The sequence below is a fragment of the Clupea harengus genome, chromosome 13 (assembly GCF_900700415.2).
Source record: "Clupea harengus chromosome 13, Ch_v2.0.2, whole genome shotgun sequence".
NCBI classification, from domain to species: Eukaryota; Metazoa; Chordata; class Actinopteri; order Clupeiformes; family Clupeidae; genus Clupea; species Clupea harengus.
Window position 1 is genome coordinate 8223442 of NC_045164.1, and position 26817 is coordinate 8250258.

Consider the following 26817-nt stretch of genomic DNA (forward strand, 5'->3'; position numbering starts at 1 on the left):
CATTAGCTACTGACTTAAATGTCTGTGTGCTCTGTGTACAAAACATGTAGGACCAGTCAGTGTCTCCCACTGAGAAGCTAAACAAGCAATCCCATGTGTAAGTAAATATAAAATTAACTGATTGTGTAAACATGTTATCTGATTACTATTAAAGAAACTGAGATGGCACTGTATCTGTTGAGCAGGTGAGCAAACACCAGTAATGGCAAAGGAACTGAAGTCCTTCTCTCCTGAGTTAATTTGACCATATCGATCATTAAGATGCCAGAAGCTGAAGCTACTCAAGAAAGAGAGCAAACATGACCTATTTCCAATATCTGGGATATGGTCGATGTAATAATGTCAAATAGAGCTTACTTATTTATGAAGTGCCGTTTTAGGCGTATACTCATTTTGTTATAGGCTAGTTTTTGTTATTATCGTTGTGTGTGTATTTAGTCTGAACGTGTGTGAGAGAGTGGGTGACCACTGCGTACTCCAGTAGTGGCACCGGGCGGGCTGGCAGTTTTGTTTTGATTAGTAGCTCATTGAAAGCAGTAGCCCAGTGAACTTGAAGCGGAATTGGCGAAAGCGAATGTTATAAATGTAATAACGTGGCCATGTTTAAAATACAAAAAAGAACTTAGCCATCACTGAGTTAGCATAGTGATGTGCAGTATACTTGGTGTGGATGTGGAGCTGGAACTCGAGCTGGCGCCACACAACTAGGGAACTGCTTTTGATCTGTGCACCATCCTAAGAGAGACAGGAGACATGTATCCAAACATTCTCATTATAATTAAAGTTCTGAGGATGCCTGTGTTTACTGCCTCTTTCTCACACTGCCCCATGTTTAGGCGCTCTCATTCACCTCTGTTTATGCCAATAGATGGTTTCTCTACGTTTACTGAAAATAAGCTGCTGTCTCTTAGGTTGTGCGTGGCACACTATATGGTGGCACAACTTTCTTGAGTGTGATAGGCTGCCATTAACGAGAATCTTGTGGGTGCCCCTGTGTGTGACATCACTTATCGGGACTGTGGGCTGACTAGCTGCTTTGTAGGAGGCAGTCCAGTGGAGCACCCGGTACTGGTAATACGTGGTGCGCTTGGGGAACGCATCCTGTGGCGGCGCGGAAGTCTCAGAGAAGCGCTAGACTCTAGGACTCTCTTCACTGTAAAATGACGTGGACGGGCTTAGAAGCATATACATCCTCTCCACATGATACCCGAAGCTGTCCTCGGAGGATAGAAATGATGCCTGGAAGTCTTGGGGAGAGACATTCCCCCGTCTGTAACCACGACGGGTAACATGCAAGTTGTTTCTGGTCTTTTGCGCACTAAATCCGAAGCGCACTAAAATGAAGTTTGGCAAAAGCGTTTGCATCATCAATGTCGGGGGCACCAAGTACCCTCTCCCGAAAGACGTTATCAAGGATTTCCCCTTACGACGTGTCAGCCGTCTCCACAACTGCGCGTCGGAGAGGGAAGTGCTGGAAGTCTGTGATGACTACGACCAGGAGAGGAACGAATTCTTTTTTGACAGACACTCTGAGGCGTTCGGTTTTATCATGCTGTACGTAAAATACGGCAAGTTGAGGTTCGTGCCCCAGATGTGCGAACTTTCCTTCTACAACGAGATGGTCTACTGGGGCTTGGAAAGCTCGCACCTGGAGTTTTGCTGCCAGCGACGACTGGATGACCGCATGTCGGACACCTACACACAATCTCCCGAGGAGGACCACGAAGCTGCTGACTTCAGGGACGAGGACCAGCCGGAGCGCCCTAGCGATTCCAAGTGGCTGGAGAGATTGCGCAGAACGTTTGAGGAGCCCACCTCTTCGGTGGCAGCGCAAATTCTGGCCTCGGTGTCCATGATTTTTGTCATTGTGTCTATGGTGATACTTTGCGCAAGCACTTTACCGGACTGGAAAACAGCCGAGAGTAATGTCGTGGAAGAGCACAGGTACAGAAACTCTTTAAATCACATATCTGGATATTTATGTATTTATTCCTTATCAAAAAATGTATGTTACTTATGACAGCAATGCAAATAGTTTCATCAGGATAACGTGATAGGGAATTCTATTTAATTGTAAAAAAAAATTAAACAACAAAAAACCTCGGAAACATAGCAGTTTACTGTTGCATTAAAGTTTGAGTAGGCCTAGAACAAAATCCAGACATTGTATTTTTTCATTGAATAGCCCAACTGTCAGGTAGACGCATCCATCTATTAAAAATACTTTCACATTCGGTCAGTCTAATTGACTTTCACATTCGGTCAGTCAAATTAATGTTTCCAATAGGAACACCTTAAATTAATTCCAAGCGCACATTTTTTTCTGAGGAATACAAATGATAAGGGGTCAGAAAGGGGGGTAATGAATGGGCTCATGGAAACTGATAATTTTTTTCCTAAGTTGAATCGACTGAATGTTAATGAACCAGAAATGCCAGGGGCAGCCCATCTTCACTCTACCTCAGGCTATATCAAATTACAGCTTACAGTGGCATTGAGTAGGCTACAGGGTGTGAGGGGGACGCCCTATCAATCCTTTTCACATCTGTCCATTTTGACAAGTTCCTCCAGCGCGTAGCCACTCAATTCCCCATTTGTTGCCATGGATTGAGTGTCAAATCTGTGCTGTCATGTTTTCTGTCAGATTTCATGTGTTCTGTCTTCTATCTTTCAGCTTCAAAGTAAATAAAACGTCCTTAGTCTAATCAAGGCGTAGCCCGCTGAGGATGTGGAGGAGTAAGAGTTGAAAACGCGTGTGAAATTTAGCTGGAAATAACCTACACACTTACAGACAAATGTGTTCCTGTGTACAGTATGTCATATGAAATAGTAACCTTGGCTACGCTGTATGTTGCACTGTACTGTGAAATTGATAGAGGCGAAAAAGCTAAACGGTGAGATTGGTTTTGTTTGGCTACTTCCGACTGGGATCTCTCCATGGTTCTGAAACCGAGATCCCTGACGTGTCGGCCGTTTTGACACTTCACACCCAGCCCTCCAAATAGCAGCTAAGCTGCAGCGGGTCCGACACTAATGTGATGCTAATCAGCTGGGTCTGGGCCACGTTAGGCGCGGATCCGTTTCAGAAACCGCTTCTATTTAATCGTGCATGGCCGACAGCTCTCAAACAGTGCTGTTTTACATTAACGGCCAGGAAATAAGGTCAATGTTATACACAGTTTTAGGAATATTCTGCGAACAGTTTTGACTAATATTTTCCTTTTTACTAAATGAGAAGAAACTATGGCGTTAGACTACGTTTGTTCTTTTATAAAATGTTATAATTGTAATATAGCATCCAGTGGTGTGGACTGACAATTCCATGCATAGTGTTAATTTTTAGAGCGGTGTATATGAGTGTAGAAGGGTAATTATTGAACTGTATCAGCTTATCATTAGTTACAGTCATTGAGTTTCTTGTCTCTGTAAGTGTTCACTTGACCATTAACCTATTTGTCTGTCTGTCTTGCATCCGTGCATCAATGTCTGCCACGTGGACTGCTCCCAAGGTACTGATACTTGAGGAGCCTACATCCTCCACATGGCACAGCAGAGAGAGAGAGAGAGAGAGAGAGAGGTGGTGGTGGAGAGATATTGAGTGTGACATGGGTCTGACTCACCTTTCACTCTGGTATCTCTTTAGGAAATGTGTGCATACGTGTGTGTGTGTGTGTGTGTGTGTGTGTGTGTGTGTGTGTGTGTGTGTGTGTGTGTGTGTGTGTGAGTGTGTGTGTGTGTGTGTGTGTGTATGTGTCTGTGCATTTGTGTGTGTTGGGGGCTGATAGGTAAGAGTTTCATGTGGGTTACATCTGTTAATTAACCACCCTCTCTGACAAAGGGAGGTTGTTGAAGAAAGGTCAGGTTTGTCGTCCAAGCGAACATGGCGCTCTGTATGCTGGCTGTCAAGACCAGATTTCTCCCACGCATGCATGTCAGCCATACTTTCTGTTTCCCATGCCCTCAATAGAAGCAATACCTATTTTACCTATTTTCTTTTCATCTTGAGATCTCTTGGTATTCCACATCATTAATTGAAAATGTTGGAAAATCGATTACTTTGATATATTACTTATATATAACCTTGATATTTACTGAACATCTCCATGAAAGTTGTTCCTGTGGAATATTCTAAAAAATACTCAAGCAGGTTGTTTGTATGTTATCTTAAAAATTCTCCTCCTCTCATTTCTTTAATATTTGTAGTATACTTATGCAAACATATGTTAGTGATAGTACTCCCACCTTGTATACTAAAGGGAATGAGAGAATGAGAGATACGTACCATAGAGTGCTAAGCTGTTGAATATATTAAAAGGTATGCACTATCAAAGACAAAGCTTCTTACTGGAACCTGTCATTACAGTCCAGTACATTACAGTACAGTGTCCCTTTGGAAGGCCTAAAGACACTTCCTCATACTTAATGCTGTCTATCTAATTTCAGCTTTCTCTCTCACTGCATCCCTCCCTCCAAACATTTCTACAAAAAACACAATTTTATATTGTATAGATAACTTCACTAGCTTTCTAAATGGTCACCGTTTCTCTCTTTGTCATTGACTATTGGATTCTAGTTCTATCACAGGGCTGAAGATCCAGTGGCATATGACATATTATGTGACATTTGCAGTTAGTTTGGATAGAGGCAGTACATCTTTCTTAATATGGCTAAATAAATCATTGCAGAATCACTTTAGACAAAGGTACAGAAATCAGGCACATAAAATGAATATTGAACCAGAATATTGCTATGTCTTTGTAACTGCATACCATCCGTATCTGTGTTAACGTTAGCAGCCAAGCACCTGATGCAGTGTTTTGTAAACCCGACCATGCCAGCGATGTGACATCGTCTTTGACCCGAGGCATGATGAACAGTTTATATGATTATGGTAACCTGGCCTCTGTGCCCAGGATTGTCAGTTCAATAAGCAATGAGGTTTATGGTTTTAATGGCCTGATTGCCATTTGACAGCTGCACTAGTGTGGGTGCTTCTGCTGCTAAGGTAACATGCACTTTGTGCCACCCTGCTGTGTACTATGGCAACTGACACTTACCACCCCCCCCCCCCCACCCCCCCACCCACTCCCTATTTGATTTCCCCTCAACCCTCTTGTCTATGTGTGTGTATTTGTGTCACCACATGTGCTTGTGTGTGACTGTATTTGCCTGTGCTTATGCCGCTGTGTGTGTGTATGAATGCATACTAATTCATCCGTGTATGTGTGCGTGCACATACATGTGAGTGAAATCTGTGTCCCTGTTTCTGTCTTTGTGTTTTCCCTCCATTTCTTGTGTGTGTGTGTGTTTTGTGTGTGTGTCGCGCAGGATCATCGAAGGTGTGTGTATCGGCTGGTTCACTGCCGAGTGCATCATCCGCTTCCTGGTGTCGCGGGACAAGTGCAAGTTCGTGCGGCGGCCGCTCAATATCATCGACCTGCTGGCCATCTCGCCCTACTACGTCTCCGTGGCGATGACGGTGCTGACGGGCGAGAACTCGCAGCTGCAGCGGGCCGGCGTCACGCTGCGTGTCCTCCGCATGATGCGCATCTTCTGGGTCATCAAGCTGGCGCGCCACTTCCTGGGCCTGCAGACGCTCGGGCTGACCCTGCGCCGGTGCTACCGCGAGATGGTCATGCTGATGGTCTTCATCGCCGTGGCCATGGCCATCTTCAGCGCCTTGGCCCAGCTGCTGGAGCACGGCATCTACGACCTGGGGTCGGGCAACGAGGACTACGCCAGCATCCCGGAGGCGTGCTGGTGGGTTATTATCTCCATGACCACCGTGGGCTATGGAGACATGTACCCCATCACCGTGCCGGGGCGCGTGCTCGGCGGCCTGTGCGTCGTGAGCGGCATCGTGCTCCTGGCGCTGCCCATCACCTTCATCTACCACAGCTTCGTGCAGTGCTACAACGAGGTCAAGTTCCGCTCGGCCCGGGTTGCCCGCAAAATCTCCGCCGAGTTAATCAACTGAGGGGCAAGAGAGGGAGTGCCATGGGGCAAGACAGCAGCCCTGAGAACTCTGATAGAACTGAATGGGGAGGCATGGAAATGGCAGCCCCCTCAATAACTCTCAATAATCACCCTTATCACCTCCTCCCTTTTCTGGCCTACCAAAGTCTCTCCACCATAGAAAGTTCCAGATGTTTCTGATTGCAGTGTGGGCTTTAAAGCCTGTGTACACTTAAAACACAAGTTGTATTTAAAAGTGTTCAAAAACAGGTCTACTTGTCCACTTAGAGCCAGTGGGAGGTCATGAGGAGAAGCCTTGGAGGCTTCAGAGCTCACTGATTAAGACATTCAAAACCCACATGAGGAGACTCTCAAGGCAATCAATTCTGTTAATCAACTGACCAACCAACCACACACCTGGCACCTGGATTGAATTGCTGTTCATCAGGGAAAGACCCTACATCCTGTAGAGTTCCTTATGTACAACCGCTCTAGTTGAGAGTGTTTTTTTTTAATGAAGATTGGAAGGGGGGAGGGAGGGGGGTTGTTGTGCGTGAATGCGCATAAGGGTGCTGCTATGGCGACCAGGGTTTTCTGGCTAGATGTCCTTGACTAAGCCACACATGTAGAGAGCAGCTTGTCTGTGTCCAGAAGAGGCCTTCATATCACTTTCTCAGCTACAGAGAGGCTGGCTGGCTGGCTTCTCTTCTAACTGCCTTATAAACCTATTCTTATTTCCCTTTAAAATGGAAAGAGAAAAAAAAACATGGCTTTGCACCAGGCAACAGGATTACAGACACTGAATGCCATCTGAAATGCCACTGAGCTGGCAAGCGCTGGCGAGAGCTGAACAGCGTGTGTGTGATTTAGTTATGTGTTCTCAGACTCCCATTTCCCCCCCACCATGCGTTGTGGTATCTATAAATGTGTTAAAACAGAGGCAGAATCATATCAAACTTTGTCAAACCTGTGTGAAAAAAAAGCTCTCTTTTCCCAGAACTTTGTCGGGAGAACTCAGGAGGGATAGAGCTGTAGCATTTACCCAAAGAGTGTGAGAAATATTCTGAATGATCAAAAAGCTTCATACGAACAGATAATCAGTGAACTGTGCTTAACACTCTGATATTGGCATTGCAGTCAGCGTCTAAGCAATCAGCTGTTGGTGTTAAATCAATTACACAATTGTCTGCATCATATTCAAAATCAGACATTTAGCAACAACCATCTGTCTTCTGACATCCCTAATAGGTTTAGAGTGTCAGAAAAAAGAAGGGAGGGAGAGAGAGGTAGATAACATAGAGACGAGAGAGAGAGAGAGAGAGAGAGAGAGAGAGAGAGAGAGAGAGAGACAGAGAGATGTATTAAGCAGGGCAGGCCACGGAGTGACAGTTCGCCATGGAGGAATCGGTGGTCCAGATGATGCTTCGCACTGCACAGAGGCCGAGCGAGCACTTTCCTGTCAACTTCCTGTCTGTTTGTCCGCTCTCCACCTCTGTTGCATTGCTGGCCTTCAGGCAAGAGGAGCCTCAGCTTTCAGGCCAACGCTAAGCTGCTAACGGCTAGTCCTCGTCAAATAAAAGAAACAGCAGCAAACAGCGACAGAAACAGAAACACGAGGCTACATAGCTTATCCTAGTCCAGCCTTGAGCCATGCTCCTCTTGAAGCTGTCGTCTGTGCCACCCTCTTCTCCTCGACTTGCTGTCACGTCCACTTTGAGGTGGCTTGTAGCATCCTGTCAGCAGGCCCCGAGGCCTGTGGATGGGAGTAAAGCAGAAGGTAGAGGCAGGGTGTCAGTTATTGATCGCAGGTCTACACACCGTAGGATATACACATGGAGCAATTCTGCATGCTGATCAGTCACGCTGTGGAAAAGCATCGGCTCTCCTGCACCACTGCAGCAGCTGATTTTCTACAGCCTGTTTCTGGTCCTCCTCCACCCACACATTAAATAGGTGAGGCGCTGACCCTGGGTAAATGGCCATGAATGCACTTTGAATGGTGTTCTAGATGAGTTTGATTATGATTCGTGAAGTCCCCATATATAAAGGTCACTCCTCATGCTATAGCCATGCAGGGAGTGAACAGAGAGAGAGACAAAGACAGAGATATGTCTGAAGGACTTTCACCGTTTTCATTCCACTGTAGCTATACATTTCGATAGATCTTTTTCTTTTTCTTTTTTTCTTTAAAGAAAAGCGAAGCTTACACTTTCAGTATGTGGCGTGGGCAGCCTTGCCTTTCCCTTTAAGAAGTGGTGCACTGTTTCAGCAACCTCAGTGGTTGTGTTCGCCTGGTCGTTTCTCTCCACATTTCCCCCATTGATCAGTCTGGTCAGCTAGCACCATCTGTCCATGCAGTCAGTCAAAGTCTTTCACTTGGCCCTTTTCCCAGATTAATCAATAGGGTGAAATGGGGTAATGTTTGTGTTAAACTTTTATGGTGTTGCACAAATCCTACAAGAGAGTCACACCGCTCTCTGCCCCAAATTAAACCAATTCATAGAGGTGACTTTCACTGTCAAATTACATGGTTTATGATTTCATTTTCACATTTACAGTATCTGGATACTGGTTGCATTTAAATAAACTTGAGGGGTCATTAATGCGGGCTTATTACAGATTGCAAATATATGCCATTGATGTTTCCACTTTGCAATTTGTTGGTTATTTTTTTTTCTTTTCTGTGAAGATTGCACACCACCCCCACCCCTACACACACACATACACACACACACACACACACACACACACATCTCCATTGTTCCGACATTACAATTAGTCTTATCACAACGGAATTCACAGAGAAGTGTGTGATATCACAGGAAAGATGGAAAAAAAACATGAAAAGCCTGCAGACCACAAACTTTCTCAGTCGCCTGAATCTCACATCAAAACATACAATCTTGCAACCAGAGAGAGAGAAAGAGAGAGAGAGAGAGCGAGAATCCAATCTTGTTACAGATACCTCAACAAGGCAAATATATATTGAGTATTCATATTATAATTTCGGGCAACGAGGCCTAATATATTTATAGGCAATGCGGCTGGCAACACACAAACGGATTTATTAACTTGGCAAAATAAGTTTGCAAATTTTATAACATGAGCAAGATTCTAAGCGCAAACATGAGTGGATCAGTGTAAAGCTGGGGTGTGTTCATGCATAGACGTGGGAGTCCCATGTATTAATGAGTTCCTTCGATTGATTTCCTGCACAAGAACCTCCATATTCTCTAGTGTTAACCGCTCCGCTACCGAAAATGTATTGTTTGCCCCACTGTAGAACAATTACTGAGCTCTGTGTGAACGTTAATAAGGTATGGTTGAATTATTGTGATTGGCTGATAAAGAATGACTTCACTGGCACATTCAGCAATTACTCAATCCATTTATGCTTGATATGCCCTACTTTGTGTCAATGAAATTAGAAAATATGGGTATCCCCGACTATTCTCACTGTGCGTTTGCTGACTGTTCGTGATGTTTGTTGCACTTTCAAGGATATGCTCTAGCCATAAATGATAACTTTCAAGTGTAATGTTTTAAGGGTACTAATTCAAATGTATGGTCTCGCAGTATGATGTTGTGACAACTTCATTAATCTCTTGGCAATGGGCCATTTAGCATGCCACACACAACAAGAATTGACAGAGCAGAGAGGGGAAAACAACTATATGCACACCCACACGTAGAAACATACACACAGTATTTACTGTAACACATATATGTTACCTCACATACCACATACACAAATGTACACCACCACAGCCCCCACCACAGACAAATATTCGAGAAGAAGCACAAAAAGGTCAGCACATCCACACACACTCACTCTTAAGCACACATATGCACACACACACACACACACAGGCATAGAGAGATGTAGTTCTCTAGGCTGTCATGCATTCCGTCATCCATTCCATCTTCACTAATGAGCCCTTTATCCAAGCACCTCTTGGGGTTCCAGTCCAATAAGCATGGCAAACATAGCCATGAGACAGACCAAACCTTTAGATTGGGTTGGTGGAAGAGTGGATCGAGGAGCACTTATGAAACCTCTTCAAGTCCAGCAGGGATGGTCCTTTAAAGTGAGCACCTCATCAGATCAGTCTTCTACACAAAGCACAATATTCCTAAATGGAAAATGCGTGGGTGCGTGGGTGTTTCAACTACAACCCTCAGATCAGAAGATATTTGTTAAACCACTGAAAATTGAATATTATATTATTAAAAACACATTAGTATAGAATATGGGCGTGTGGTATTATTAAGTAACACTGATTATTGCCCTTTTCTGTAAACATCTATGAACTGCAGTCTCTAGAAATGCTACATGACCTTGGCAATGTTTCCTTGGGTTTATCACACTTCAGTTGAGCTTGAGCAAGCTAAATCATTCCATTAAGTGACTCTCTGAAGCAGAAGTGAATTATTAAATGACAAATATCACAAAACGATATCCCAATTACTTTCAGCCTAGCCAACCTGAGAGCACAGACAGGGTAATGTACTGAATATGATGTTTATTATTATACAGGTTTTAAAAACATGATTGACTGTCTGTAATGTATCAGTCACTGACAGTGCTAACCATACTCTTCTTATCACTGATATCACATTTCCATTTTTTTAACACTGGCAAACAAGCAATGGATTCATGTGTCAGTATTTCACAACTGTAGGCCATGGTGATTCCTTGTTGCTAAATAGACCCATTTTAGGACCCATTTTTATGACAACACATTTTTAAAATTTGTATGACAAGATCCTTGTCAGCTCTGATGTATGGGCTCAGCTGGCTTTTTTCCAGGCTGCAGCTGGCTTTGGGCCGTATCCGGCCCAGTTCTGGGTCACATCTGGTTCAGGGTCAGTGGGCATCTATGTTGTAAGGCTTATGAATGTCATTATAACTCAAGAAAGCGCACAGGCCATGCTTCAGTAGACATAGAATGTGGGCTCTATCGTGGTAAAATGTAACTGCAGAGCCTGGTCTACATGTAATGCCATCGTTGAATAGATCTTCTATTTTCTAGTAGAAATTACCTGTGTATGAAAACTGTATCTGGTTTAGTTTGTGATATTATATTAAATCATAAGATATTCTACTGAGAAATAAGATATTCTACTGTTGTTTTTTCTTGTGACCATAGCATCACATGAACACTGCTTCAACATAAAGTATGGCCTACTTTTCCATTGCCATAGGCAGACGACATCTTTGTCATAGTTTTGGCCCATGGTTTTTCTTTCGATATTTCTTTTCAACAATAATGAATCAAAGATGAAGGGGGGGACAACCTTACAACGATGACTGGATTATTAGAACTCCGTATCACAGTTCACGAGCTGTGGAGCACTGCTGTTTGTGTGGCATTAGTGACTTGTGCATTTTTATACAGGCACATCGTCGTTGTCCTATTACGTCACTTCCGGAAGTTGGGGTCCTTAGTCTTCCCGGTGTTGCAAAAGAGCCCGTCAAGAGGGACGCTTTTTGATTTCCTCTACACGAAGATCTGTTTAAAAAACAACAACATGTATTACAAAGTCAGCGGGGTTACGGGAAAACTAACGGGAACTACATCGGCCGCCTATGCCCCTCAGGTAAGCAAGGAAATGGTTTTGCTGATGAACAGAGGTTTTGGCAAATCTGATGTGACCTTCACCAAAAGGAAGTTGCTAGCTAAAACAGCAAATTACCTAATCCATAAACATGTGGTAATATTTAGCAGTGTTGATCAATAGGGTGATACAATTATGTTTTGGGATGTTACACCACGCGATATCGTGGTGTATAGATGTCGAGGGGTCACTTCATCAACTGAACTGGCTAAGGAGATTCCGAAGTCCTGACTAGCTCAAATATGTCAGAGCTTAACGTTAACATTAGATTGGAATCTGAACACCATGCTGAACATAAAGCGAGTTTATCTTGGCTTAAGATGTGAAAACAAGACCTAAGTTAGCCGGGTAACATTTGGCTGTAGTATTTTCAGCCGGCAATTTGTCAGGTAACGTTAATGCTAGCGAATTAACTGAATTCATGGGGAGACAGAACATTGACTCACTGTAAGGTTAATGAAGCCGGTAGCTAGGTAACGTTAAGGTTAAGTGTATAGTTATCTTGATTAAACGTGGCTTTGTTAATAGAAATTAAGTTAAGTATTAGGTATCCATCACCTAACTAACGTGGCACTGGAGAGCTTGTGACCCCTAGCTTAGTAGCTCATACCACTAACAGCAGTTTAACACCAATAGGCCGACCTGTCTTCGACGTGGATTAATGTAAAGATATTGAGATATTGAAATTCTTAAACTAGCTAACGTTTTTAAAAAAGTCCTCGCTCACTTCAGATTGGTCGTGATTTGGGTGTAAGAAGCTGCAATTTATTGGGTTTTGAAATATACGGTCAACAGAGTTGACCTGTGCCTAGACATCCCTCGTTTAACCTTAGTTACCCTTTTGATGCTTGTGCAGCAGGCAGCACAGCATGCTATCTTGTGAATTTCGTGTAACATGCTCATATGATAACTTTGATCGTGGCGAGTTTAACTTTGATCTTATCCTGATTCTGTTGCATAAATACTTCGAATTTCAGAACAAAAACTTCTCTGTTTCTGATGCTTAAGCACAAACATTGGCTGATGGATTGATGTCTTTGTTGTGTAGGGGCTTAGGGCAACGGTTCCAACGGAGCCCCTTCCTATGACCTTCGCTGTTCCTACCAAATTGGTGTCTGAAGCGGGAACGGTCGTGGAGTATCTGGGTGTCAACAAGGTTCAGGAATGGCAGAAGATTTTCCAGGTACAACTATTAAAGCTCTTAGCTAAACAAGTTGTTGTAGGGATATGCATGCATCAGTGAGTGTTTTGGTGTTACAATTCTTCCAGAACAGCATGGCTCACTGCCTGTAGAGACAATTTGAAACTTCCTGTAGATAACACTAATCCCTCTCCACAAGAGAACAACCGGCTTATTTGTTTAATCAAAACGGAACTATATCCATTGGCGTGAAATTCAAATATGTTACTGATATCCCTGCCTTTAGAGTCAACTGCATATTTAAATTGTCTTGAACTGCTTTGTAGAAGTCTGATGGCATCCCCATCCACCTGAAGCGTGGAATCATCGACAAGCTGCTGTACCGGACCACCATGGGGCTGACGATAGGAGGGACCCTCTACTGTCTGATGGCCCTTTACATCGCAGCTCAACCCAGGAAGCCCTAGTGAAGCCCAAGCCCCCCTCAGAACTCACAGCCTTTCTAGCCCCATCTCTATCTCCCCCTGCAATCCAACTTATTTGTGAAGAGGAGCAATGCTTTGGATAGTGTTGATTACCGCTTCCCTCACATTTGAGTAAAGAAATTAGTTACACTGCTAACAACACTCTGATTCGATCAGTATATCATTACCTGCAATTGTATTGTTTCCTTATTTATACTTGATTTGTGTAATTTAATGGACCCTGCCTTTCTGCAACAGGTCCCTGTGTAAGAGAATGAATTCCTGGTGATCACTACACTCTTAATCAGTGGTTCAGATACAGGTTATGTCTTAGGAGGTTGGAGTGAGCATGTATGTGACCGTGTCCAGTCTTCACCAAGTTTGACCCCTTTGGGGTTACAGGGTCATGGAGGTTTAGCACCAGCACGTGTCCTATGATATTTGAGAGAACGTGCATCATCTCCCCGTTATAGAAATGACCCCAAAAGTGGTAACAGATGGAGTTGTGTGGTCTGACTGCAGTGGTGGGCACACATTACACACGTGTCCCTGTCACCTCAGTAATCAGACACCGCACATAGCCTGCGGATCAGCTGCTGACTCTTCTAACACAGGAAAAGACACATGACCAGGAAGGTGCTGGCCTAAATTCCCCTATCTCGAAGGTTTAACTGTCACAATAAATATATTTTATTTCAAAAAAAGTGAGAGAGAATCCCTGGCATCTGATATTTTTTTGTATGTTCTTCAGTCAGTTTCATAACCACAGCAAGATTGCTGCTTTTAACTTGTGTGAATATAACTTCTGCCTTTGTGTTTTTCCAATATACCTTGGTGGCATTTAGTCTATGCCTGAGTGTGCCGATGCAGTTCCACTCCTATGTGTCCCCCAGGAACTTATTACCAGGTTGTTTTCAGAAGAACGTTTGGTGCTCATTCGCGGAACACACCTGAGTGGCGGCATTAATGAAAAGCTAGTCTTTCCTCTGTGCCCTCTCTGACCCTGGTCACATTCAGGCAGCAGTTGCTGGCAGGCATCCAGACTCAGATGCATGCCTTCCCCTTGTCTGACCTGAGGGGAATGTGGTAAGCCACCTCATATGTTATATTTAAGTCCAGCATGGCCTCTCAATGCTGCTGGTAGGGAAAGGTAGTGATTGAGGGGAGGGTATTTATTCCTGCTTTCATTTCTACTACACTGGCCATTAAAGGATGCTAATGTCAGTACCAGGCTTATCGCCATCGGTTACACAGCCTCCATGAAAGCATTCCAGACTCATCACATCATCCTATTCAATTAGTGTCATAAGACATCTCAATAGAGATCCTATCAGGATACTTGATAGGGAGGGAGGTTGTTAGTATTAAATTGCCTCACAATTTCTAATGGCGAAGAGTCAAAATCCATTGTAGAAACACTGAAGAAAAAGTAATGCTCCGTTGTGGCAGGCCTGCTGACAGAAACCCATAATTAACCAGATCCCAATCATAACAGTTGTATAAAATATGACTGAAAGCAGGTGATGGGAGAGAGTGCTGGGCTGTGTCAGTCCGCTCTCCATCACAAAGAAGATGCTTTTATGTGGTGAGCCATCAAAACCAGTTGTACAGAAGATGCTCATTTACAGGGGGCACTCAGTGGGTGTTCTTTGTAAAGACAACAAATAAAAAATAAGAAAAGTGTCAAAGCAGTGCCTCTGCAAAGGAAAATGAACAAAAGCAAGAAATAAAATGGTATTGAATAAGACATTGAACGGAGTTATGAAAATGTTTGTCTGGAGGACTGTTGTGGAAAGCTGTACCAAAGCTGACTGTTCTGAAAAAAGAGAAATTAATGTATTTGTTTATTTAGTTTTTGTAGACATTGATTCTTGACTCTTTCAAAAATAGCCAGTGGTAGAAAGGCATTGCCTGAAGAGCTAGACGACAAAGCCCTATTGATTGATTCGAGTGAAACAATCACGTACAGATAATAGATGATCCTGCGGATACTAGACCATCAGGTTTTCTGCTTGAGCAGCTCAACAATCTTTGCCAAGCAGCCGGAGAAGTTCAGTGAATCATAAAACTTGGAAGAACTATTTGAAAGTGGAGACTTTGGTATTTGGTAAGATGTGAGAGTATTTGATCTACTTTTTAAGAGCAATCATGCTTCCATCTGTCTCTGTGAGACAGGATGTTCAGATCTTAAAGGTACAGCACGCAATTCTGCCAAAAGGTTGTTGATATTTGAGTTGAACAGCGAATCAAATTACACCCCTCCTTTCCATGCTCCTTAAGCAATGTGTTGATTGGCTGGAATAGTGCATGGCTCGGTCCAAGCTATTTTATTTGTTTCCCTTTACAAACTATTTAACTAACACTGGAGGTTTTTATTTTGTTTCATTTTTTAGCTCATATCCAATGGACAGGTAGAGGAGCAATTGGCCTAAATTGACAAAAAGTGTATTACATTAGAATCATTGACCGTACCTTTTAGTAACTGAATTGTTGATTGATTCTGCTGGTTGATGGTGAGGGCCATTACTCCGCTCAGAGGGGATGTGCAAAGGGTGGGATGCGGTGAGTGGGAATTTGCTGCGGCTGCCACGGTGAGTGATGGAGGCGTGCTGGGTAATCTAACAACCAAAGCCTTTCTGATGGGACTGTCTTATCTTCACAGAGGAGGATGCTGTGGCACACTTTCTGTCTCTCTAAAACTCTTTCTCTCTCTCTTTGGGAAAGCAGGCCAGATCAGAGCCTGTGATTGCATCTGTTATTTCTGGTCTTACACACTTCTACACATCTCATCTCAGGCTCACCACATGGCCCATTACATATAATTGCCTGCTATATTATTGGGAGTGCTTATGAAACACGCTCTTCCCAATCCTTGAAGTGATGCGTGCGCACACACACACAAACACACAGTGCAAAGACATTACATCTCTCCAAAGGAAGGCCTGGTTTTCCGTCCAGATTTGTATGACACTGTATGCATTTAAGTGTTTGCTTGCTTGTAATTAACATGCAGTCCTACGATTTCTTCCTTCTCACTTTGTGGCTATTAACTTTCTTCCAGGTGTCTTGAATCTCTTTTTAAATGGCCTCATTAACTACCTTCAGAACCCTGCTTGTTCACATGGCAACAGTGTAAGCAGGAAGCCCCTTCTGCCATGACAATTGATTATGAGAGCCTATTACATGCAACGATAATCATGGGAGTGGAGAAGTCAGCGACAGCCAGGCACCAAACTGTGTTTTGCTCCACAAGGACAACAGGAGAGAGTGCTGTGTGTTTTGCTCGCTTGGTGACTGTCGGAAAGAAAATGGCAGAGTCATCTTAGCTGTCATTTGCTGGCAAACGCCTCCAAAACATGTTGTCCCCTCAGCTATCAAGGGTTTCCAAATTACCAACGCTGATTAGTGGCAGAAAAGGGGGTGTGGGTTGTAGATGCAAGGCTTATTCACATGGCCAAGTGGAGATAGAAACCAGGAAGATAGTCAGAATCAGACAACTGTGTCACATCCTTTGTGTTTCAGAAAAAATCTTAAGTCTTTAAAAAGTCCATATATGCTCTGTACCAGGGCCTGGTTAACATTTTTTTGCATTTTTGCAATAGCCTAAAAGTAGCCAAACTGTCTATTCTTATCTTTCTTGCTTTATGTAGAGTTTGTTTCCCATACCTACCTGTGTATCTTTCATTTCCATGTGTTCTCTCTTTATATTTCCTTATTACATGGTTATGTCAGTCTTATGACAGAAGGCCAGAGAAAAGTGGCACTGAAGTCTTTCAGTATCTGGGTAAGTGCGTCATAGCCGATTGTGTGAGAGGAACTAGGGAGAAATGGGAATGGAGATGCATTTCAATTGTGATGCAAATGAACAGCGTTTCCAACGCCACTCACCCCTCACCCCTCACCCCCTTCCCTCGCCCCTGATGATCCCTCTCCTCTCATTGTTTATCATCTCATTGTCTGTTCCCAAGGCATGCCCCTTCTCGTGACTGAGGGCCCTCTGGACAAGGATCTTCCAAAAATGTCCTTGTTCATCTCTGGTCTTCTCTTTGTCAGCCCCTTCACCTCCCCCTCCTTCGCTCTCGTGAGTGGATGTTGTTTTGTCCTTATATGGAGAATGTTCTCTGCTCCTAAATGGAGGGGTTGATAACTGAGTGTTAATTGAGACCAATCAGATCTGTAGCTGAAGCTGTTGTTTTATTTAAAGGGCTATTTAGGTAGTCAACAAACAAACATAAAGTACCTGACACATAAACTTGGGTAAAAATTTTCATTATAATCATTTTCTGGAGGTTTATATTGCTGGGGTCAAATTGACCCCAAGGATAAAAGATGTTAGTAAATTTAAAGCTAACAGGATGGATAATAGAATTGAATTCTGTTGAAATTCAGCTGAGCTGTAATTCTGTTAACATGTCCACACTTCTGTTAGAGATATATTATGAAGAGAATCGCTAAGCGCCAATTTTATTGACCACTACTCGATTTGTACCCTTTGTCCTGATGAACTCTTATAGGGGGCATGGAGGCCTCATTACTACAAATCTAACTGCAAATCCACAGGGAATGCCTGCCAATTACATGAATCACTGGTTGAGTTCCTTTCCGTGTCTCATGGTCTATTTCCATCATTTATTCTGACATGAGACCTGAAACCCTTTAAATCTCCCAAGGAAAGAAAAAAAAAGTTTTGGATCGTGTTCTTTCATCATGCTCTCAGCATAATGGCTTATGCCATGTTGTATCAGCATAATTCAACACGGAAAACTACTAAGTGTTATACCAGACACAAAAAGAGAGCAAAGTAACAAAGCTGGAACTATGTGTAAATTGTCTTTTAATATGTGCAATGTCCAATCTGAAGGCCTACAGGAAGCTAATATAAAACTGTAGCCTATAGAGAACAGCTGGCCTCAACAGAAGCCTTATCAAGTCAACCTCTTACACAAAATGGAACAGCTTGTTATTGTTTACTCACATTACTAAAACTCTTTTACTTAAAATGATTAATACCTTATCTTGGCAATCACTAGTGCACTCTGAATTAGACTGACACAAACAACAACAAAAGTGTCCTTAAAGGATTTTTTCCCTTTTCTTTAGTAACAAACTTTCTCATGGAGTTTTGGACATTTTCTTTAGATCTGAGGCATGCACACATCTACACACTACACACATATCTTAGGTTTACATACCATCCAGCTCTGTACACGCTGGCATTAAACATAACAAACATAAACATAAACAAAAACAACATGAAGCTCATCCTCTCTGTGGATATGCCAGCAAATGAATCCTATTACTTAATAGTCACTCACACTTTATAACCGCCTCTGTGCGTTTCTCAACCAGGAACACGAAAAAAGGCTGCTTACTAACACAGTCTGTCGCAAGAGAATCACCACAGGCATCAGGGATCCAGAAGAAGCGACTTTCATCAATTGTTTTTTCATCAGTAATATTTCTTAGGTGAAATTGAAATCGTGACTTTGTGAGTGTCATTAACAAGTGTGCAGTCCGTTGTGTGTGTGGTTTTTTGTGTGGCACTGTATGTGTGTGTGGCAGTGTTTTACATGTGAGTGTGTATGTGAGTGCAAGAGGAAGAGTTTATATAAATGTGTGTATAGAAGGTGAGTGTGTGCACGCGTGTGTATATCAGTGTGTTAATGTGTGTGTGTGTGTGTGCATGCTGTACGCTCTCCATTTGTGGGAGGGTGAAATCCCAGTGTTCTATTATTCAGCTCAGTCCTACTTTGTGCCAAAGCCTCTTTTAAATTGCAGAGAAGCAAGCAGACAAGCCAGCAGAACCCAAAGCCTAAAGCTCAGACAGAGAGACGGTGAATCCCCTGGCCTCCTCAGAAGTCCTCCTCTCTCCTCCTCTCTCTTTTCTCTTTCTTCTCTGTCTTTCCTTCCGACACCTCCTCTCTGTGTGCTCTTCAGACCAATACTGATTGGATGCCTCTTCACAGGTAGGGAAGCAAAGCACTTCCTCTTCTTCCTCACCATTATGTCTCAGTCACCCCTTCCTCTCACCCTCCTCTTCCTCACCCCCCAGTTCCCCTGGGAATGAGAGCGAGAAACTGAGTCGGAGGCAGGGAGGTAGGAGAGAGTGAGAGAGTGAGAGAGAGAAAGACATGTAGAGAGTGTGTTCATCTGTGTGAATGACAGGAGAAAGGGCGAAAGACAGAGAGATAAGAGATTTTATTAACTTTATTGACACACTCAGTTACTCAATAATTTGTCAGAAAAGTTCCCTGAAATCTATAGCAACACTCACATATGGAGAGAGACGAGATGGAAAGGATAAAGAGTTACAGAAAGAAGCAAGAAAGAGGGACACAGAGATAACTGGAGAGAGAAGAAAAAAAAGAGGTTGTTGCTAAGCAGTCCTATAATTATAATAATAATAATAATAATAATAATAATAATAATATAGTAATAATACAAGAATCATGCACAGATTTGTCAAATGATGAGATCCCCTTCTGACCAGTGAAGCTGTGTGAAACAACCATAGCCTCTGGCACTGATAAATATAATACACTACATGTGAAGAGCTACACTGGCATCATGACCTCACACTGTCATCTGTAACGGTGCCTTGAAAGGTTGAGGAGCACGTGGCATGACACAGCCACTGGGTAGTTCCTGTTCCCTGGCAGCCTCGTCCGAGGTGCGTGGGCTGGGATACTGTCGCTCCCGTCTGTGTAGGTGTCAGGGGGGGGAATCTGAGGGATCTCATCCAATGGTTAGGCTACAGGTTATATGGATGTCTTTGTCCCATCATAGGGATCATACTAGAGTCACAGCAATATGGGTGAGCTGGAATTAAGTCAGTTGTGTGTCCGTAGCCCTTGTGCTGGGGACCTCATGGTGAGAGCTTAAGCCAGGAGTGAGAGACTCACACACACACAGAGAGAGAGAGAGAGAGACTTGGGAGGTATAAATAACAGTAGTGACAGCCTGCGTGCTGCTGCGTCCGTCTGTTGGGCTAACAGCAGATGACTGTGGGCTGCTGGAGCCTCTCTGTGCCTGTGCTGGAGCCTCTTTAAAGGGTTGCTGCTGGAGACACGGACTCCTCTCCTCTTCTGCTCATCTCTCATCTGGTCCCTCCTCTGATCTGTTCTTCACACCTCCATCACTCTATTCACTCTAGTTGCATTTTTTTCTTCTCGTTTTGCAGTCTCTTATTCCTTTAAACATTGCCTTCTTCCGTTTCATCTGTCTTTTAATCTTCTATCATTTCCTTTCTTCTCTTCTCTTTTCTCATCCTCGGTCTGTAAATCTCAGCTCCCCCCCAAAAAATCTGTCTTCTCTGTATGTACACACCATTTGTGATTTTTTGCGTGCTTAACTAGTAGGTTTATGCCATCGATTGCAGACACAGCCACAGACACACACACGCACACACACACACACAGAGAGAGAGAGACTCTCTCACACACGTGCTTGTGTGTTGTCTGTGGCATATGAAAAGGGGATTAGTAATAAAAGCCTTATTAATTAGCTGTAATCATGTCATTAATACTGAGATGAAATCTAATTTTCTCAGAGAAAATGAAGCTGTTGTCAGGAGGTGGTGCATCTCCCATGGGAACCAACATAGGAACTTATATATATATATATATATATATATATATATATATATTGCATGAATACTGATCAGCCAGTCTGTGGCATCTTGTGTGTGTGTACGTGTGTGCGTGTGTGTGCGCGTGTGCTTGCGTGTGTGTGTGATGGAGAGGTATTTGGAGGAATCACCAAAGGCAGATGGAACCTGAAGGACATGAAACTGAAAATGCAAACGAAGAAGTTTTAGAGGATCAGCCCGACCATGTGGTTCCTCATTGTGGTGTCTAACTTTGATTGTGAAACATTAGTTTGAGCAAGATTCGTTTGAGCAAGATTCGTGTAAACTTGGTTTTTGGTTGAGAAAGACATGTACAATCAAATCATTTTTTTGTATTTCATTTTTGATGTGGAGAGGAGCTTTCTCTCTGTGGAACGTTTCATTCTATGGAAAAAAGGGGTACTCAAGACAGAACAGTACAGACAGAGATGAAACACCACTGGACTGAAGATGCTGGGAAACCTTACGTCCCCTTGACTTTGCTGACCATTCTGTATCACATAGATTGTACAGAAAAACCTGCTATAGGGGAGGAGAATCTCTCCATCGCTGTTAGAGTCAGATACATATGCATATGTGGAAAAATCAAGGATACTCAAGATTCAGGAACTATTGCTAAGGCTTCTCAAGGATGCACTGAGAATTTGAATTTGATTTGAAATATGATGATCATTGATCCTGCCTAACTTGATCAGGACAGAAGAGTGAGACACACACGCACACACAGAGAGAGAGAGAGAGAGAGAGAGAGAGAGAGAGACGAGAGCAGCTGGGCACAGCAGATGATGTGAGATGAGGACAGAAAGAGTGGGTCAGAAATCAAAGTTATGGGGAACAGTACGAATGTCCCTAGTAACAAGACTTGTGGAGACACTCACACACAGTCAGTTGCAGTCCATGCCAAAGTAGGGCAGACAGAAATACACACACACACACACACACACACACACACACACACACAAACAAGTCAATTTCAGAGGCCAATGAACATGGCTGAAGAGCTCCTCTTGTCCAGTGCCTCAGCTGGAAGAGGGCTTTCCAATGAGGACATTGCCACTTGTTCTCTTTTCTTTCTCTTCCCAACAGATACACACACACATGTGCACACACACATTCACACTCACACACACACACACACACACACACACACTCACACACACACACACTCACACAAATTAAGTTTCAGTGGGTCGACTGGATCAATCTTGGAAGCTGAGCATGTTCTGTGAAGTGACATTTCTGGGCCATCAAATCCCTCGGTCATGCCAGTGTGTGTGTGTGTGTGCTTGTGTGTGTGTGTGTGTGTGTCATGCACATGACTAGGGATTGAGAGGACTAAGTGATCTCCCTGATCTGAGAGTTCCAGTTCCTGTGTTTGATAGTGCAGACCCCCACCATAAACCATAACTCTGTCACCCTAGCCCAGGGCTTCCACAGCAGAGTGGATTTTTGATGAGGGAGAACTGAATGTCATCTCTCCCCCCCTCTCTCACACACACACACATGTCCTCCACACACATAACAACATAGTGATAGCAACTTCAGATTGTGCTTCAATTCTACAGTAAAGCTAATAATGAAACAGTGAAGTGGTTGTTGTAATGAAGCCTATAATATATCTAATAGGCGTGGGTTCCAAATCATAACCTTGTTTCTATTAATGTACCTATCCTGCATACACATGTATCAGTAGGTAGCCACAAGCACAGTCCCTTTAAAATGTGTTGGGTGTATTGCACTGGATACCAGCATGGCTTTGGAATCAATGTAAGCCAAATAAAACACACTCTCTGGTCAGGAACCAAGTGCAGTTGGCCTCATCCACTCAGCGGCTGACTCCAGAACAGACCCGAGCCATATCTGGGCTAGTTCCCTTTTAGAGTAAGCTCTCTGCTCTGATGCTTTGGTCCGTGTAGCCCTATTGCATATGTTGGGAAGGGCCACTGTATGTGTCCTGCCTGAGCTTCCTTCTGCCACTTGGCAAAGAGAGGCTCTAGCTTTGCAATCAAAAGGCCATGACCTCTCTTACATGAGGTCACTGACCCCCATCTCTCTCTTCCTACGCTCTTGTCTTAAAGCTCTGCAGCTAAATGGGCCTGATGACTGAGTAAATAGGATGGCTGTGTGTTTGTGTGTGTGTGTGTGTGTGTGTGTGTGTGTGTGTGTGTGTGTGTGTGTGTGTGTGTGTGTGTGTGTGTGTGTGTGTGTGTGTGTGTGTGTGTGTGTGTGTGTGTGTGTGTGTGTGTGTGGGTATGGTGGTATGGTGGCTTTGTAGGCTTCTCCTACCTGGCCTCTTTGTGATCAATTCCTTCCACTAGAATGAGAAAAGGAAAAGAAGAAAGAAAGAGAGAATGGCATTAAGGTTATGTGTGGGACACACCAAGGCCATTTCCTTTATTACAGAAGATACCTTGAGTTAGAGGTTTGAGAGGTTTGTGATATATATATATATATATATATGTATGTGTGTGTGTGTCACAACCTAGAATAGAGGGACAATGAGATGAGCAAAGAAAAGGTGATTGCTCAACACAGCATCGCACTGCTCTTCGTTTCATTGAAAACTATTCTTCATCCAGTCTTCCTTGGCCACTATTCATCCAACCATTCATTCATCCTGGCCCACTATTCATCTAGTTCTTTCTATTTCTCCTACATGTCATCCTAGTGACCATTTGTCCTTGGCAGTTGACAAGGACAATTTTCCAATCATTTGTCCCTGTCCCCAAAATTACCTCCATTCATTCATACATTCAATCTTCCACGATGAATTATATATGACATATCTGTTCTAATATGTAAGCATTTAAATAATGTGGCAAATTCAATCACACAGCCAATGCAACTAATCTAACAAGTTGTGCTTATTCCTAAGTCTACTATTTGAATGTTAGTCTAGACTAAACAGTGACATTTGAATACAGGAAAATTATTCTTTTTGAGTAATTCGATTATGGAGCTGTTAAGGAAAACGAGCAAATTAGCTGACTAACAGCCAACAGACTCGCCTTGCAAATGCCAACAACAGCACGGGTGGCACTAATGAAAGGTAAGTAGCTTGCTAATAGATGTATTTTGGTGACATCGAGCTATAAAAGATGTTCTTATATTTTTTATGCGTCTTCCAAGCCAGAGCTAAAAGCACATTGTGAGGAGTCTGGGTGGTTAGTGGAATCCACAGATGTGTTTATCTCTCCTTTATTACATTTCCCTCACACAGGATGCTACACATACTGTAGCTGTAGCTTTAATTGATTCAGTTCATTATAACAACAGCTACCTACCAGCCTCATGTTAGCTAAGCCATTCTTGCAGCTTTCCCTCAATTTGTATGACACAGTGTTTGGATAACCTCCTTGACCTCTGTGTGTTCCTCGAATAGAGTTTTCTGAGTGTCATTATCAAACAAGGACAGCAACAGGAACACTAATTAAAATTCCGTCCGTTCAATAGTACATGCTAAAAGCTGGCCTATTGGATTCCGTTGAGGGCACTCACCTTGATGCTCTAATGGCTGACATTGCATGTCTATAGTACAGCACTCAGCTCTCTCCAGGCATAAATGATGTCGACCTGCAGGGTCCATTATTGTACGTTCACCCCTTGACCTCCCATTGGCCTGAGTGGTTACCCCATGATGTCCCATCGGCTCGCTCGGTCACCACGAGGACCCCCATTGGCCCGTGCCCTGACGGCACCAGGTCCCATAGGCCTCCTGCTGGCAGATCAATCATCTCCATGGTGTTCACACTCGAGGGGGTGACTGGTAGGGTCAGCTCCCCCTGAAGAAAGGAATATAATATGGATGGTTCCTCTAGGAGTCTGTGGCCATTTAGTTTAAGTGAGAACACACACATACACACACACACACACACACACACACACACACACACAGACGCACACATGCATCACACATCTCCACATACTAGGCACAAAAAATGGATCACCACATAAATATTTCTGAACTGCCTCTACGAATTGATTTTGACATTAGAATATTAGCATGTTATGGTAATAACATGAATATTAGCATGTTATGGTAATTGCATGAATATAAGCATGTTCTAGTAATAGCATGAATATAAGCATGTTCTGGTAATAGCATGAATATTAGCATGTTATGGTAATAGCATGAATAGCCTTATATTCCAATACCATCAGCAAATAGAATCCATGATGGCCCGAACTTTTCAGTGCTTTGGAAAACCCTTAGTTTCCCACTAATTTAGCTGTTAATGGAATGCACCACTAGAGTAGTAGCTTAGTCTGTAACACATCTGGCCCTGATTTGGCCCATATGCAGCATGCATCTGAGCCACACCAGGGGGGGATCTGTTCATAAGAGTCAACCTCCAGCTGAGTCTCTCCTCTGAGAGAGTGCTTTAACTGGAGGTCCTGGCCTCCTGTCATAGCCCATTCAAATATCTAAGGTCTGACAGATATTAATCATCCCTATACATGCCACTGTTAATAAATACCTCAACCATTATCAAGCAGAGATAATTAATGTGGGGGGGGGGGGGGGGGGGGGTTTGTGTGTCTGTGTGAGTGTGTGTGAGAGAGAGAGATTGGGGGGGATGGGTAGAGACAGAATGCAGAGTGAATGAATGAATAAGAGACACACTCCCTCTTGGGTGATTGACATGCTGCCCATGTGGCTAGAGGTCTTGCCATTTAGTTTGATCAGAGTCATTATTGGAAGAGATAGACACATAAAGGAAAAGTTGAACAAGAGAGCATGCTAGCTGGTGTATCAATGACTGTATCATGTCCTGTGTTAAATAGGGATTTATCCGGGAATACGTTATCTGGGAAAGTGCAAATAATGCCATGGAAACAGATATTTCTTCTACCCAAAGTTGCTCTTAATTGTTCGGAAAAACAATGTCAGCTCCATTATTGACATGTCTGTGTGGCTAGGTTATGTTTTTTCAAAATCGATTTATATCATTGTGGATGGCCACAAGATACAAATGGCCATTCTGTTTGCTGCATAGGACTTCGATTTCCTTAAGTAGTCATTTCATTTACTACACATTATTGTGATGGCTATATTCTACTGTCGCCCCCACCACCACCTGCACAGCAGACAGTGCGCTGAGAGCTGACTGTCCTGGCTATCACTCGGGAAAACTCTTGCATCGAGAAGGAGGAGGCATCGTGTGCGGCACCAGGGAGACTGCAAACGCCTGGTGTGGCAGCTGGATTTCTCCAGCAATTTAGGTAGGTACATTCCCTCCATTTAAATAAAACAGACAAAATATTGATATTTTGACTTGTATTTCAGTCCATATTCATCTGTTTAAGATTTAACGTGCAAGGTGGTGGTGGGGTTCAGACAGTTCATAAACTTGGCTTAGTTAAAAAACGAGAGAGAGAGAGAGATGTAAAGTACAGTATGAGGATGTGGAAATATATTTTATAAATAATTATATGCCCATATTAAATCAATTTGATGTTTTGAAGGCACAATAATTGCATTGCCAATGAATATTAGGTTAGTAAATACATTTGCCCAATTTAATGACACTCATGTATAGACCACGCCCACTTCCGATACGCTGTCCGAATACAGATACTGAGATAACGGTGACACCTGCACACCTTTAGTTTTAAAAAGAACTAATCAAGGTGTTGGCAGAGGCATAACTGAAGTTCCACCTTCCCTGAAAATTGTGTTTATTTTTGCAATTACCATAGAAATAGCCACGTAGAGTGGTGAAAAGCTGTTTATGCTGTGCATGTCAGATTTAAACACTGCTTGCTGCTATGTACTTTTCAAGTCAGTTTGACCATCCAATATGGAGTTACAGGTTTTTCCTCATTAATTTAGGAAAGGAGCCTGGTCTTGATTTTGTATGCCTGAAATGTTTGCCTCATGAGACTTGCCCTTGCCCTTGGTTTGTGCCGCCAACACCCGTCCATACACAAGTTCCCAGGTACAAATCCCCCCGAGGGTGAACCCCTTGCATGGTTGTAGAGAGAATCGCTAGAGAGAATTTGTTATACTA

General features: G+C 43.2%; 2 protein-coding genes across 2 annotated transcripts; both read left to right on the forward strand.

Annotated features, from left to right (window-relative positions):
• The first annotated feature begins 829 nt into the window (after positions 1-829).
• kcng3 (potassium voltage-gated channel, subfamily G, member 3) lies at positions 830-8607 on the forward strand. Its single transcript, XM_012827302.3, has 2 exons — positions 830-1944; positions 5329-8607. The coding sequence occupies exons 1-2, from the start codon at positions 1340-1342 to the stop codon at positions 5975-5977; spliced, it is 1254 nt and encodes a 417-aa protein (XP_012682756.2). The 5' UTR covers positions 830-1339; the 3' UTR covers positions 5978-8607.
• Positions 8608-11390: 2783 nt separating this feature from the next.
• Positions 11391-13883, forward strand: LOC105900042 (cytochrome c oxidase subunit 7A-related protein, mitochondrial). The gene is made up of 3 exons (XM_012827293.3): positions 11391-11556; positions 12623-12757; positions 13042-13883. Exons 1-3 carry the CDS (start codon positions 11488-11490, stop codon positions 13180-13182), a joined length of 345 nt encoding a protein of 114 aa, XP_012682747.1. The 5' UTR covers positions 11391-11487; the 3' UTR covers positions 13183-13883.
• The last annotated feature ends 12934 nt before the right edge of the window (positions 13884-26817 follow it).